The 16,871-nt window shown below is 39.2% G+C and overlaps 1 protein-coding gene across 3 annotated transcripts in view; it reads left to right on the top strand.

Moving 5' to 3' along the window:
- Dnah5 (dynein axonemal heavy chain 5) overlaps window positions 1-16,871 on the top strand; it is a 255,115-nt gene that overhangs the window by 156,138 nt on the left and 82,106 nt on the right. For all 3 annotated transcript variants that reach the window (XM_085831340.1, XM_021183130.2, XM_085831338.1), the window contains 5 exons: window positions 521-719; window positions 2,405-2,577; window positions 8,158-8,288; window positions 13,348-13,501; window positions 13,979-14,246. In XM_085831340.1, coding sequence (XP_085687466.1) covers window positions 521-719; window positions 2,405-2,577; window positions 8,158-8,288; window positions 13,348-13,501; window positions 13,979-14,246 — 925 coding nt within the window. The remainder of the gene's footprint in view (window positions 1-520; window positions 720-2,404; window positions 2,578-8,157; window positions 8,289-13,347; window positions 13,502-13,978; window positions 14,247-16,871) is intronic.

Genomic DNA, 16,871 nt, shown 5'->3' with positions numbered 1-16,871 from the left:
AAAGTATAGGAGTGATGTCTAATCAGTTTCGCCCAGCTACCAGTGGATAAAATCCACTGAGTTTTTTCATTCAGATATGCTAGATTTACTTTTGCAGCATTTTTTCTCATCCATACTAATTAAATATGTCTTTTTATAAATCTTGATTGGATACATGTAAGAGTTGTTCATATTTTGTACATTACATTGTAAGTGACCCATGAAAGGAAACATTGTAACCAATTTAGTAACAAATGAACACCTTTCTACACAACATCAATTAGTTTGTTGATTGATCTGATAAATTTGTAATGTTATTAACTGAAGATATTTTTTCAATAAAGATCAGAAAATAATAAATTCTATTTCCTTTTATTATGTTTTAATAAGATCAACTTAAATTGAAATATAGGCATATTGTATCTATCTTTAAAGTACTGTATCTGAAAACCAGAGAGATGAGGCTCTGTGGTATATCAACCTGAAATCTCAATTATGGCACAGTGGGAATTAATGATGCATTTAATTATGTCTTCAACAGGACCTCCTCAGGCTGTGGAAGCATGAGTGTAAACGTGTGATAGCTGACCGCTTTAGCATGTCCAGTGATGTGACCTGGTTCGATAAGGCTGTTGTCAGTTTGGTAGAGGAGGAGTTTGGTGAAGAGAAAACACCTGTAGTGGATATTGGAGTTGATGCTTATTTTGTGGATTTCTTGAGGGATGCACCAGAAGCTACAGGTAAACTATTGAGGTGTTTGAAGTTCTCCAAAAGGTGGCTCCCAAGTCGAGATCTAATGCTAGAAGGTTTGTACATTTGCATAGCTTCAATTCCTGTGCAGAAAACAAACCTGGGGAAAGTATGTGCTCAGTAAGTACAGGAGGAGTGGTCAGTACAAAATCATGGAGTTCAAAGGTGAATTACCTTTATGGTGATCACTTTGGTTATTAAACTGAGCAGAGATGTGGGGTAGAGCAAAAGAACATGTTTAGGACTTGTGGCCTATCAGAGGTAGAAGGGAGGATTTAATACCTATTGGTGAATGTCTCTTGAATCTTATTGTTTTCATGTTTGCAGATAGAAATGTGATTGTCACATCACAGGAATTGGGGAAAACCCAAGTGTTATCTGTGGGATATGTAGGCATCTGCAGCCATAGCTACTGCCAAATAAAAGGCAACCAGAATGGCAACGATTCTTATCCAGGCATCTGAATTCTATAAGAAGCCCAGTGTATATAACCTAGAAGAAGTGAGTGATGCACAGGCAGCCTTTGTGATTGGATTCACAGAAAGTGGAGATCTATTCCTTTTATTTATGGAAATAGACACACTGCCCTGACTTTCACATCAGAACTCAATGGTTTTAAACCAAACATTATTCTTCATTTAAAGACTATTTCTAAAACTGAGGATAGATTCTTGGTCATGTTTTAATATTATAAAAGCTGTTGGCACTGGGAGTAGAGCTCAGCTGATAGGTACAGTGCTTGCCCACCACACATAAAGTGTTAGACTTCATAAACTTCATAAACAGAGAGCAGAGGCATATGCCTGTTGTACCAGCAGTTGGGAGGCAGAGACCAGAGCTAAGGCCACCATTGACTTGTAGGGCACTCTAGGCTAATGTAGTTATGTCTTCTAATGGTTGGGGATGACTACAGCATCTCTGATTTGTGGTGGCAACTATATGTGTGATCCATCAAAAGTTTCTGAGTGAAAGGTACAAAAAAAAAAAAAAAAACAAAACCCATTACAGTTTCCCCTGCAGTTAGAAAGACTTCTTGTATAGCAGGTCAAGCATGTACAAAATCATTTGGAAAAAAATGACTAGGACTTATCCTGTGTTTATTGGACTCATTTATATCTCACACCCTCCGGTTGAGAATGATGAGTAAATAGACTGAGCTTTTAAAGGGTCAAAGTGCAACTGCTCCACCTGGGGTGAGGGCAAAGGCCATTAAAGAAATGTCCAACTGCCTGTGACTTTAAAACACTTTATTTTGTGAAGCTTGAGATGAGCATTTATGGAGTTTCCTTATTTTTGTTGTCCTAAAAAACCATGCAGTTCTTTATCTCTCTCAAGATTTTGATGTTATCCAAATTTCTTCAGAATTTTTTTTTTTTAACCAGTAATCTCCTGTCTCTGAAATGGTCTTCAAGTCACAATGTTTAGTTGTGAGTTCTCATTAAATCATAAAAAAAAATCATTTGGAATTGGTTCTTTTTAGAAGTATCTGTCCATGATTATGAAAATTCTGATACTACTATTTCCTGCTTTCTGTTTTCTTAAAAATTTTCTTAAAAAATTAAATTTTAAGAATTTTAAAAATTTCTTAAAAAACTAAATTAAAATTTTAGTGTGTTAATTTAGGCAGTAGTAGTCAAGTTCAGTGATTTGAAGAAACTTATCGCTTCTTGCCAAGGTGAAACACCTGAGGAGGCTGATGCTGAAATGCCAAAGCTATATGAGCCAATCACATCCCTTAACCACCTTCGAGAGCGTCTGAGTGTGTTCCTGCAGCTTTATAACGAGAGCATCCGTGGCACTGGCATGGACATGGTGTTCTTCATAGATGCAATGGTTCACTTAGTCAAGGTACAGTAGCTTTACCAAGGAGCTAGCCGCCAGTGACAGACACTTGGCTTCACCCGGAATAACGCCCTATCCTTCATTTTCTCTTCCTACAAGCAGTCAGTTTAAAAGTTAACTCCCAGTTACATTCCAATGAATTTCTAAGCTGAATGCAACATGTCAAACATTATAGGCCTAAAATAAGAGCACTCATATTTCCAACATGAGATGTGAAAATTTTATTCAGTGTTGGTGGTATTTGGCTTCTGGCTCAGTGTTTTTGCTGCACAGGATGAATGTGGTTTATCTGAGTTCAAAGAACGAAATCTGTTTATATCTACATGATGTTAAGAGCAGCACTTTGAAATAATGCCTAAGCCTAAAGCACACCCAGTGAAATAGGTGAGTCAAATACCACACATTCCCTGCACCTTAGGTTCTCAGTGTAGTCATGTACAGGGATGGAATGTAGAGAGAATGCAGATGCAGGATGGAGAAGGGGATTGGGTGACAGTGTCGAATGGGTAGAATTTCAGTTTTGCAGGAAGAAAAGAGATATGGGAAGTACACGATATTAATGGCTGCACAACAGTGTACTTCTACTTAATATTATTAACTTATACACTTTAATTAGTCATGCCAGTAAATTCTGCTGTATGCATTGATTGTATCATCTGCTTTTCTGGGTGCTATGACCAAATATCTGAGAAAAAAGCAACTTAAGGGAGTATTTTAGTTTCTTGCTTACAGTCTGAAACAATATAGTCTATCCTGGCAGCAAGGGCTTGAGGCTGCTGATCACATTGCTCCTGCAGTCAGTGAGCAGAGAGAGAAAAGAATCCTGGTGCTCACCTGGCATTTGACTGTTTACCGAGTTTAGGGTGGGTCTTTCCATCCAATTCATCTCGTGTAGAAAATCACTCCCAATATGCTTAGACAAGTTCTGTAGTGACTATAAATTAACTTGAATTGCAAAATCAAGATTAGCCCTCACATATATTTTGTAATCAAAGTTAATAGTTCTAAAAACAAAACAAAACAAAACAAAACAAAACAAAACAAAACAAAACAAAACAAAACAAAACAAAACAAAACAAAACAACAGTGCAGAAACAGTCGATCTGGGGAAGAGGAAAATTCTGTTACAATGAATTCCACCGGGGCAGTAGACTTTCATCTTACTTTGTCATATGAGAAAGTTGTTCAGTTCTCAAACACTGGAAGTAACAAAACTTATATTTTATATATAAAAATGTATACGACCTAGTTTATGTCATTAGATTTTCCATTTAACAGATACTTTCACTTAGAAAACAGGTGACTTGAGACTGTCTTCTGTCGTTTAGGTATAATAAGCATGAATGACCTCATAAAAACAAGTTGTCTGCTCTAATAGTTACTGGATCTGGTCAGGGATGTGGTTTGAGAGGATATACAATGAGCCTTTCCTGTGATCTAGGGTTTTTCTCACCCATGCATTTTCTCCATAGGAGGGCAAGGATCTTTCTGCAGGATTGAACTGAGCCTGGGATAAAGAGGAAGACAGAGGGGTTGTCTGGAGATTGGGTCTCCCAACTATGCTCAGTGTCTCTGTGAATTCTTAGAATCTGTGACATCTTTCTGGACTGAATTTCAAGGTCCAATGTTCTTCTAAAGTCTAATAAAAATAATAGTGTGAAATGAACTTCAACTATATGGTTGTTGGATGTCTCATTAAGAATAGAACTTCTGGCATACTGAATAATTAAAGGAAAGGGAGGGCAAGAAATTAAACAAACAAACAAACAAGCAAGCAAGCAAGCAAGCAAACAAACAAGCAAACAACTGTCCATTCTGTAAAAGAGCTCTGTTAATGGTGATGACATAGCTAAATGTTTGCTAAAGGCATGGTCTGGCTGGGCTGGGACTGCCCAACACTAACAATGATACTGAGTTTATTTTTGTCAGTATTGTGAAATCACAAAACTTTCTGTTCTGCAAAACAAGTGAGAAGCTTTTCTTCAACTGTCTGAGCATGCTCTTGAAGTCCATCACTTCAGCTCTGAGGGGGTTTTCCTTGATTCTCACCCTCTAGCTTGGTTGATTTGGAATTGGTCAAGGAATGTATGTTCCAAACATTGGAGACAAAATGGTGCATTTCTTACTGTCGTTAGGCTCTCTCTCCTTAATGTGTGTGTGTGTGTGTGTGTGTGTGTGTGTGTGTGTCCAGCCTATCTGAGCTCTGTGTCACAAGAACATGAGCTTTGAAATGTTTGAGTTAGTCATAAGACATGGCAGAAGTCAGAGAGAGAACAGAGATAAAAATCTGTATCAAGATGGGCTGTAATTAGTAATTCATAAAAGTGCCAGACTATGTCTCTGTTCTATGTATCTTAATTAATATTATTTTTTAAAAAATGATATTCATAACAATTATATTATTTCTCCTTTCTGTATATCTCTTTGCTCTCTTTCAAATTCATGCCTCTTTTTGTTATTAATTGTTGTTACATACATATATAGATATGCATACATATATGCATAGTCATCATTATAACCTGCTCAGTTTGTAAGTTACTTCTATGTATATTTTGGGGAATGAATATTTAGTATTGGGAGATGATCAAATACATAAGATTCTGACAAATTATTTGGAATTTAAACAACCCCTGAGGTCCTGCAACAATACTTTGCAGATTTCAATTCCTTGTTCCAACCCTGTTGGGGCATCCTTGGGCTCTTTGCTGACTCTGATAATTTGTGTCTCAGAATCTTTCCTCCTTTTTCTCTCTTTTTCCCCTTCCCCCTTCCCTCCTTCCTTCCCATCCCCCTTTCTCACCCTTCCTTTTACCCTCCCTTCCTCTCTTCTCTTCTCTTCTCTTCTCTTCTCTTCTCTTCTCTTCTCTTCTCTTCTCTTCTCTTCTCTTCTCTTCTCTTCTCTTCTCTTCTCTTCTCTTCTCTTCTCTTCTCTTCTCTTCTCTTCTCTTCTTCTCTTCCTTCCTCCCTCCCTCCCTCCCTCCCTTCCCTCCCTCCCTTCTTTTCTTCCCCCATTCCTTGGTGTTTTTGTTTTGTTTTTTGGAGAGAAGGTCTTTTCTGTATAGCTCAGTTGGCCATTTACTCAACTGTGCACCAGAGGCAGGCCTCAACCCCTGTATTGTCTTGCTAGAATTATGGGTGTGTGTCTTCATGCCCAGCCAGCAAGCCACCTTCTTTGTGAACTTCTAGTCACTATAAGACTTAGATTAAATTCTAGCTGGATACCTGAACTTGCCTCTGCGAGGCAGTGAGGCTTCCATGGTGTTCCTTGCTCCCAGTGTTGTCATTGAGTTGTCTCAGACACTCACCCATTTCCCATCAGCAAGTCCCAAGCCCTGTGGGAATGTGTGCACTTCAGGGCATGATGGGCATCGTTAAGTTCTTATAGATTTTCTAGTGAAATCTAAACATGAACATCTCCATCTTGGTTCATACCTTGGATGAACTAGACCCATTTAAGGCTCGCGCTCAAATGTTTGTTCTTCCATCATGGATTTTAATAGGATTATAAGTGTTTTAATTTTACTTTATTACTGTCTAATTTCTTGTTCACATACCTGCTTATCTCACTAATATTGTGATGATTTATCCTGTGCCAGGTAAAAATACTACAACGATTTCTTAAAAGCAAATACTCAAAAGAATGCCTAGGTCCCTAATATAGTCCAAACACAGGACATGGTTATCATTGGGAACTGATGACTAAGGGACATTAGAATGTTGTAGTATTGTCCTGGTTGCTTCTTGTCTGTTTTGCTTCAGCATTTTGAATTTACACCAAGGGAAGGTATGGGAAGAAACATGGCAGATCTCTATGACTGTGTTGCAACTTTGTAGAGTCATAGAAACAGCTTGGGGGGGCATGGTTAGGAAGACTGAAGCATACATCTGTTCTAGGTTCACAGGTAGCATAGTCTCATTTCTTAGATGTTCAAAATTTGGGAAACTAGCTGCAAATTCCAAGCAGGAATGGAACACACTGAGCTAAGGGAAAGAAAATTTGAGGAAGTCTCCTTAAGAAAACCATGTCAGGATGGAAAGCCTCAGGAATACTAGCCAGAGTTATCAGGACCTGTCTTCAACTCTCCCTCTCACTGTCATTGGACTTAGAGAAAACAAATTTTACAGTAATATTCTAGGTAAATGTATGTTTTAGGAGAGAAAGGATTTCATAAGGTGAAAAGATTGTCCAGAGTTCTATCCTAGATCCTCTCTAGAAGTTGCTGAAAGCTTGGTGGGAGTACTTCATTCAATTCCTGGAAAGCTAAATCAATCAACCAGGAGTGGGACCAAGGGCAGTCTGTGTCTTAGACAGGGTTTCCATTCCTGCACAAAACATCATGACCAAGAAGCAAGTTGGGGAAGAAAGAGTTTATTCAGCTTATACTTCCACATTGCTTTTCATCATCAAAGGAAGTTAGGACTGGAACTCACACAGGACAGGAACTTGGAGGCAGGAGCTGATGCAGAGACCATGGAGGGATGCTGCTTACTCGCTTGCTTCCTCTGGCTTGCTCAGCTTGCTTTCTTATAGAACCCAGGACTACCAGCCTGGGGATGGCACCAGCTACAATGGTCCCTTGATCACTAAAATGCTTTACAGCTGGATCTCATGGAGGCATTTCCTCAAGGGAAGCTCCTTTCTCTGTGATAACTCTAGCTTGTGTCAAATTGATACACAAAACCAGCCAGTATAGTCTGTGTCTACTGAGCAGGGCAGAGTATTCTCTTGACTCATCTTTAATTACTTCTTGGTAGAGACCTTGGGTATTAATCATCTTACCAAATAGTATGAGAGTGTTTACACACATTTCCCTTGCACCATCTCTGTTATCCTTGGGTAGTTTTCTTCCCTTTGATTTAAGCTATGTTGTCACATGGGGAAGGTATCACAGTCAGTGGCATGCTCTGAGTTCTGAGCATGGGCAATGATCTAGTATGTCTGCTGTCCTTCCTAGCATGCTACTTTAGGTTGCACATACTAAGATGACCCCTCTAATTTTCTCCTTGTAAACAGAGCCAGCCACAATCTGGACTGTAGGTACCCTATGGGATCGTGAGAGCACACCCCACAGTTGCCACCTGGTTGTGCAATCCAAGTGTTGTCATTCAGAAGTGCTCCATTCCCTGAAGCAGTAGGGCTTTCTAGTCTGACCCAGAGACACCCTTGTCTTCCCAGTGATTATTTAGCATTAAAAGTTATTTATTATTTTAAAATGCATTTAAGTTAAAATAGAATTGTGTCATCTCCCTCTTTTGTCCTTCCTTCCAGATACTCTCCCTCTACTCTCTCCAGTATCTCTCCATTTTCAAATTGATAGCCTCTTTGTGATTATTATACCACACACACATAGATATACATATGTATATTAAACATATGGGTACAATCAGCTGAGTTCATTGTGTGTGTGGCTTCAGGGCTGACTACTTTATAGCAGATAACAAGTAAGAGCTCATCACAGGGAGAGGCTGATTTCCCCTCTCCCAGCAGTTATCAGTTATATTTGACCTTATTATTATATCAAGTGCATAATATAATGGTGAATTTGCATGTTGAAAGACACAAATCTTTTCTACTTTCTATTATAGATCTCTCGAGTCATACGCACTCCTCGGGGAAATGCCCTCCTGGTTGGTGTGGGTGGATCAGGAAAGCAGAGCTTGACAAGGCTGGCTTCGTTCATTGCTGGCTATACCTCTTTCCAGATCACTCTGACAAGGTAAAAGCCTTTATGTTACCATAAAATGGATTTTGAGGAAAGGGTCTCGGAGGTCACCAGCAGTTAAGAATGCATTTTCTTACATACGTTAAGAATCACAATAGTTTTTCTCCTTGAATACTGACGTCTTCCACTTTCAAACCTTGTCATGGACCAGAACATTTTCTATTAGTAACCTGTTTTTTTAAACAGTCCAGCCTTTCACTACAGAGCATTGTTGCTTCTTTGTTTTTATATTTCATAAATAATAAGCATTAACTGTATCTTTTGTACATTTTAGATGACATTTATATATCATAAGTGCTAGTGTAGATTTCAGTAATGTTAATATAAGGAAAAATAGATGAAAAATTTATACAGGCAAACACTTTAATTATTTGTTGAATATTGAGTAGATACTCAACACTGTCTGGGGGAGCAGAATTTTGTTACTTCCTGTTACTAGGGGAAAATAACTGCTAATCAATTTAAGGGGAAAGATTTATTTGGTCTAGGTTTTAAATAATGTCTGATTATTTCTGTTTTCTACGAATTCACAGTGAGGGAAAATCATGACAGGAGGTCTATGGGTGTGTGGTAGAACAAGACTGCCCACATGATGGTAAAATAAGAAGGTAAAGAGCACACGTGTGTTCGCACATGAGCGCACACACACAGAGAAACAGAGACAGAGTCAGAAAAAGAGTCACAGAGATACACACACAGAAACAGAGACACAGACTCACAGATACACAGACACATAGAGAGAAGGAGGGACAGAAGTGGGGGAGAGAGAGACAGAGAGACAGACCGAGATACACACAGAGACACAGAGAGATATGGAGTCATTGAGGGATAGAAACAGGAGCACATATGCATGAAAGAAAGAACATTTAATATTCCCCTTAAGAACAGCCCCCCAGGGCCCAGTGATCAAACTTCCTTCTGCAAACTGCCATTTTCTAAGATTTTATCACCTCCCAATGACACACAGGTGGGGTCCAAGCCACGTCCATAACACATGGGTCTTTGGGAGACAATTCTGAACCAATGAATGCATAGATAACTCTGGCCAGTGTTGCCCTGGTGCTTATAGCAACGCAAAGGAGACAGGTGATGAGCATTTCACTCAATAGAATGTGGTTTGTAGGCAATGCTGGGTCTACTAGGGAAGTACATGCAGACACATCAGCAGAGGCTTTCTGGAAGAAATGATGCTAAAGTGAAACCTGTGTCTGAGTGGGAATTCTAGAAGAACCTATGAGTTTCCAGGACAAAAAAAAAACCAAACAAAAAACAAAAAACAAAAAAAACCCACCAAAACCAAAACCAAACCAAACCAAACCAAACCAAAAAAACAAAAAACAAAACAAAAAACAAAACAAAAAACAAAACAAAAAACAAAAAACAAAACAACAACAACAAATTGGCACTGTGAAGTGAACATCATGGCAAGTTCCTACTGATCCCTGGGAGAATCAAATATGGCTGAGTGTTGAGTATGATGGCAATGGGAATGTATTAGTCATGGGGGAATCTGAAGGTATAGTAAGGAATTGATAGGTCACAGGAGAGTAATAGGAAAACACTGATGGGTTACTGGTAAAGTGCATGTGTGTGTGTGTGTAAGTATGTGCAAGTATGTGTACGAGTGTGTGTATATGAGTGTGAGTGTGTATGTGTGTGAGTGATTTGCATGTCTAGTAAATAGACAGAGAAAACAAAACTGCCATAAAGATATCTGAGGAGTCTAGGCAAGTCATGATAGTACCATGAGGCATGGCAGAGAGAAGGGAAAGATGGACAGTAGAAATCCTTGAGAATTTTAGCAAACTGGAGCTTTCTTGGTAATTCTGGTTCGGAGGATACAGGATTATATAGATAGTCACTGTTAATGAAGAGAGGGAACCCCAGATGAACTCTCTCTCTCTCTCTCTCTCTCTCTCTCTCTCTCTCTCTCTCTCTCTCTCTCTGAATTAGCACATGAACAGTAAACATGGAGATATATGGAGAGGCGATTCAGAGAAGTCAAACAGAGTTTCAGAAGCCAGTTTGGGAAGTTTAGTTGAGAAGAATTCATTAGCAGTTAATCCAGAGAAGGTGTGTGTGGGGGGGTAGGAAGTCCTGATTATTTGGCATCCATGGGAAATGCCACTGACCTGTCTCATTGGGAGAGACCCATACTCTACTGCTAGCTTGGAGGATGAAAGTTATTGAATCTTGGAGTTGGACATCCTGTTATTGAAGTTGAGGCTGTCACAGCTGCTCTGAATTATATGACTCTCCTTGGAGAATAAATCCAAAGGTTTCTGTTCAGCACATGTAGTAGGGATGACAGAGATAGCCCTTGTTACCATGTTTGTAATTCTAGTCACCACGTGGAAATCAAGCTAGGGAAACAGATAACCTGCACTGGAAGATTTGATTCATACTTTTGTTACCAACATTTGCCTAAAACCTTCTTGTTTTCAAGTCACTTTTACGTATTTGAGCTAATTGGATTTTCTAATGAAGTCTGTTAGGTGGTCAGGGAGCAATAGTACATCATGCAGCTGGAGTTCAGAAAGCCCGTAAATTATGTGACATCAGACAGCGCAGGGGAATTGATTGCACTGCAGGATTTGTAATCAATCCAGATGTCTAGTCAAGTGTGACTTCCACTACAACCCCATGGCTCAGTAAACACCCACAATGTTCACAGTGACAAATTTGCCCCTCTGCATGTCACACTGAAAATGATCCATTACCAATGAGAGGAAAGGCAATGTTTTCCTTACCATAGAGACCATCCAATTCCATAAGCTGTAGATGCTTGGTCATGGCTGGACTGAGGAGTGTCCCAGCTGGGAAACACAAACATTGGTCATATTATTTGAGAGCAGTAATTTCTCCTGTTCATTTAAGAAGCTGGATAAGATGAGACTTGCATTCTGTCTCACTTGCTCTTCTCTCCCTTTTGCTCTCATGTGTGTGTATGTGTATGTACATGTGTGTGCACCTGTGTGTGTGCACACATTGGAGGTCAGAGGTCAATCTCAGGCATCTTTCTCTATTTTATTTTTTGAGTCAGATTGTCTCCCTGAATGCAGAGGTTACCATTTCATCTAGACTAGCTGGTTGGCCATTTGAGAGTCCTCTGTAGAGAATGTTTAGCTGTACCCCATTTTTCAACTGGGTTACTTGGCTTATTGATGCCTAATTTTTGTGTCTTTATATATTTTGGATATTAGTCCTCTGTCAGACATAGGGTTATTGAAGATCTGTTCCCATTCTGTAGGCGGCCATTTTGTCCTCTTGAAGGTGTCCTTAGCCATCTTTTAAACATGGAGCTCATTTGGCTTGTGAAGCAAGCTCGCTCTTCCAGTAATGTTCACTTTACAATGCTAATGGTTTTTTTTCTGGAAACTCAGAGGCTCTTCTAGAATTTTACTCAGATGCAGATTTCATTTGAACATCATCTCTTCCAGAAAGCCTTCTTCTGTTGTAGCCACATGTACGTTCCTATTAGAAACAAAAGCACTTCTTTTGTTTCTTTAAAAGGGAGAACTGTCTTTAACAAACTTTTATGATCACTTAGCCCTGGTTTCTCTAGTAGTCTCCTAAAAATATGGATACATGATTGTCCTGGTTAGTGTTTTGTCAACTTGACCTTGGCAGGTAGTGGTGGGTGCTGTAAGAAAGCAAGCAGAAGGAGCCACGTGGAAGGAGTCAGGAAACTTCACTCCTCCATGGCCTCTGCTTCAGTTCCTGACTCCAGGTTCCGACTCTGCTTTGGTCATGTTTTCATCACAGTGATAGAAATCATAATTCAGACAATGATTATAGATTTAGTTTATGGGTATTAAAAAGACAGCGTTTAGATGTGAAATATTTAGTATTCTTTTTAAAAAGTCAATTGAAGCCAAGTGGTGGTGATACACACCTTTAATCTCAGCACTCTGGAGGCAGGGCCAGGCAGATCTCTGAATTTGAGGCCAGCCTGGTCTATAAAGTGAGTTCCAGGATACCCAGGACTCTATGGAGAAACCCTGTCTTGAAAACCAAAACCAAAACCAAACCAAAACCAATAAAAAACAAAACCAAAAAACAAAAACCAAGAAAACACAAAGCAATCCTCCCAAACACAACCATCACCATCATCTAAAACAAAATAAAACAAAACCCCTCCAATACCCCCTGCAAACCCAACCGACCAAGCAACCAAATCAAGTGACTATTTTATTCTGAATTCTGATTTGTTTTAATGACACACAGACACAGACAAGCACACACACACACACACACACACACACACACACACACACAGAGAGAGAGAGAGAGAGAGAGAGAGGAGAGAGAGAGAGACAGAATTAGTAACTCCAACTCTCCAGAAATAAAACTTTTTGTCTATGCTCTTGGCAGTAATGGAGGGCTCTGTGTGGATATTGCTCTAACCTTCCTTGATTGTAGGATGGCTTCTACCTGCAGATTGCTTTGGGGAATGAAAAGAGATAAATGGTAGGGTGTATTACAAATGTTTCCAGCTAATCTGATACAGTGTACTGGTTGCTCTGAAACTAACTCTTTTATGTGGAATTCAGGGATATGAAGATAACAGTGATTTCAGAAGACGAGAAAGGCTCTGTGGGTCATTATTTGGCTTCTCGCTCCCATTTTTCAAAAGCTTGAATGGATTTAGTTTTGTTTAGTTCAATCTATGAGGTACCTTCTAATATTCTCATCGATGATGGGTGCTTAATAAATCTTCTAATTATTATGTCCAACAAATATTACCTCTTTCAGTGTGCATTTTCAAAATGGCACCTGCACAGTCACATAACATATATGAATGCAAAAGATATTTGCTTGTGTTAAGTTATGTTTGTTTCAGGTTTACTTCTTCCTTAGGGGTGATTTTGTGTATCAAAGCAATAATTGTAGTATCTGTGAAGCTAAAAAATTAGTTACCTAGCCACTATCCATAGACAGTATGTATCCACAGGACAGTAAAGCCAATATTGTTTGATGGCTAGGTAGCATAAGGCTGTGGCCTCCACATGGAAATGCTTTAGGGACTGATCCAATGGCTCTGTTTCTTCAGATCCTACAACACCTCGAACCTGATGGAAGACCTGAAGGTTTTGTACAGGACTGCTGGCCAGCAAGGCAAAGGGATCACTTTTATTTTCACAGACAATGAGATTAAAGAGGAGTCATTTCTGGAGTACATGAACAATGTCCTGTCATCGGGCGAGGTGGGAGCTCAGTGGCTTTCATAGCTTTGCCTCTCTAAATCCCTCCCAATGTACAACTCCCTCGTGTTCTTTGTCCTTTAGAAATTTAAATTAATGTCCTTAGGAACCTGGCAATCAGCATGAAGAATGCCTTGTCCTATTGGGTTTTTAAAGAATAAAACTCCAGATTAGGATAGGAAGCTAAGCATTTCCAACAGTGATGTATGTGAAAGATGTCGAAGCTGGAGGGAGGCTGGGAGGTCTAGGCATTGGTGTGTCCAGTTACCCTCTAACAGAGGGCTGTGGCTTTGCAGTCATTCATAGAACCATCTAAGTGCGTTGAGATGTGATATATATATATTTCATCTTGAAAGATTTAAGTTCACTTTAAAAGCTGAACTTAAGAGCACAAATGGAGTCCTGGCCCTTTAGAGTATTCCTTTTGATATGCCTCATCTATGTACACACTGACTTTAGAGACCTGCATTTCTTTCTGAGGTCTCCAACCTCTTTGCTCGGGATGAAATTGATGAAATCAACAGTGACCTGACACCCATTATGAAGAAGGAGCATCCCAGGCGCCCGCCCACCAATGACAACCTGTACGAGTATTTCATGAGCAGGGTCCGAGGAAACCTGCACATTGTGCTCTGCTTTTCGCCCGTGGGGGAGAAATTTCGAAACCGAGCTTTGAAGTTCCCCGCCCTTATTTCAGGATGCACCATCGACTGGTTCAGCCGATGGCCCAAGGATGCTTTAGTTGCTGGTTAGTGATGGAAATGATGCTCTCGTGCATTCTTACTCGCAGGGGCTTCATTTACTGTATTATTTATTTCTCACTGATTTATCTTCTCTGCTACCAATGTCTCTGTGCTGGGCTGGCAACTCTGTCTGCCCAGTGTTGGAGGACTTTTGAATTTTGTTACAAGATTCTGCTCTTTTAAATTTTAAAACTTGGTAGCTCTTCTTGTTCTTGTTCTTCTTGTTCCTCTCCTCCTCCTCCTCCTCCTCCTCCTCCTCCTCCTCTCTTCTTCTTCTTCTTCTTCTTCTTCTTCTTCTTCTTCTTCTTCTTCTTCTTCTTCTTCTTCTTCTTCTTCTTCTTCTTCTACAGTTGCCAGAGAGTGAGGTCTTCCATATATGTTTCTTTGATTAAATATACAGTGACCCCAGTTTTTCAGTGATACTTAAAGGTTTTGCCTTGATCACAGTTTGTGATTTACACTCAGTTGGGTGTTTGCTGTGCTTTGCTTATTGATCCTTCTTAGTGAAAGCTTCTACAATGGCAAGGATGATATATACATATGTAATAGACATTTTAATACACAGAAATTAGGTTGATATTTATTAAAGTTGAAAAATCTGGGCATGGGAAGTGATTCAGTGGATATGCTCTATAAGCATCAGTGATACAGGGAAAATCCACATCTTTTCCTGAGTATCTTAGTCTCATTAATGAAAAAGAAAAAAACTAGAGTAGAAGCAAACAGAAGCTCAAAGGCAATTTTTATTAGATATTTAATGAAAACACAAACCCAGGACAGGCAAGCTGAATACCTCAGCAGCTGCCCAGAAGAGGAGAGCATAGGAGAAAAGATTAAGCTTTCATGGAGGTCAAAGCCGAAGATGTTGGGGAAGCCCAGACTGTGATGGAAAGTGTGCTTAGAAAAGAGATAGAAAGAGTAGAGGGGTGGGGCAACATTTTGCATGTAAATCCTATAATAATTAACTAATAAAAAAAGACTCAAACAAAAGAGAAAAGAAATGAAATAGAAAGAAGAGAAGAAAAGCAGGCCGACTTGTGGAGCTGCTTGGCTGTGGCCCAGTGAGCTACCGTGTGCGCTAGGGCTGGGAATTCTGGGAAGGAGAAGTACGTCAGCTCAGTAAAGGAACTATTATTCCTCCCCTCCCTTACCATGGCTTAAGACGAACACACCTATGATTAGACCTAGGAATAGTTCCTGCCACCAAGAGTCTACACCCTGACCAACACCAAGGGATATTGATCATTATTTATGTTATGATAACAGAAAATATCAGTAAGGCTTACCTTTCATTTATGTAGCTACTTGTCTTTTGATCCCTCCTAAAATAAAAATAGATAAGATGAGATGGATTCTAAGGATTTACATTTTTATTTTACTGACACTTCTAGAAAATTAAATAACACAGAGCAGTAGAGGTCCCCTTGGGATAACTCAATGGCATGCAGCCTTTGTTGCCCAGCCACCAGGCAGCTTTGGGGAACATGTAAAGGTTTCAAGTGCTCTATGACATAAAGAATATTTTCAGTATATGTTTTCACCAAGAGATTTGGTTCATTCAAATGCGTTCATTGCATAGTGAATATAATGAAGTTTGAAGATAATGGCAAATCACTGGAAGCCATCCCATAATCCCAAGGAGATGTGTTTGAATTATACCTGCCACACAATAAATGTTCCAACTAGTCTGCCTAATACCTGTAAAATTTTTCCAAGAGGGTCTGAAGATGTAGCTCAGTGGTAGGACAATTGCCTATTATAGGTGAGGCCCTACCTTCTTGCCTAATATTAGAAAAATAAATAAGTAAACATTTTTTCATAGGTATAAATTCTTCATGTTTCCAGCATCCAGATTTAAATTTATTGGGATATTGAAATTTGAGTTGTTCCTTATAGTCCCTGATGAACTTATTTGGGAAACACAAGTCACAGATATTTTAATTCATTACTGTTTAATACTTAGTAAATGTTATTTTCAAGCAGTTTAGTGGATGGTCTCTGTTGTCTTCCACTGAGAACTTAATTCACTGATCAGTATCTAGTGATAAATGTCTACTATTCTTTATGTCAGTCTCTAGCTCACTGGATTCTTTTTCTTTCTCTCTTATTTCTGCTAGCCCTATTTCTATCTTTGACTCTTATGCACATATGCTATTTCTTATAAGATACTCAAAATACTTTTAATAATTTAAAATATACATTACATATAATCCTTAAAACATGTTGTCTGTGTTTTAGGTTTCTCCCTCATCCATTTCTGTGATGTATAGACAGTGTTAACACAGTGTACTTTGGCGATAGATTTGATCTTACTTTATGGCCTACTCTTTTTGTTTGTTTGAGACATTATAAACATTCTAGTATAGATTTCTAAACATTAAGTATAGAATAGCTCATATGTAGACCTGACTGATCCTGAACTCAAAAGATCTGCCTGTCTCTGTCTCCTCAGCACTGGGATTAACGGTATATCCATGATGCTCAGAACTGGGTTGATTTTATAATGGAAAGGGTGTCTTATAGTTGACTCACTGTTAGACCTTGTGGACAAGATAAAAGTCTCTACTAGGAGAATTTTAGCCAAATGTCTCTAAAGGATGCTATAAATTAGGCCTGATCTGCAAAATAGC

This window comes from Mus caroli, unplaced genomic scaffold (assembly GCF_978045245.1).
Source record: "Mus caroli unplaced genomic scaffold, Mus_caroli_1 scaffold_16, whole genome shotgun sequence".
Taxonomy (NCBI): Eukaryota; Metazoa; Chordata; class Mammalia; order Rodentia; family Muridae; genus Mus; species Mus caroli.
This window is presented reverse-complemented; position numbering and strand designations above follow the sequence as displayed.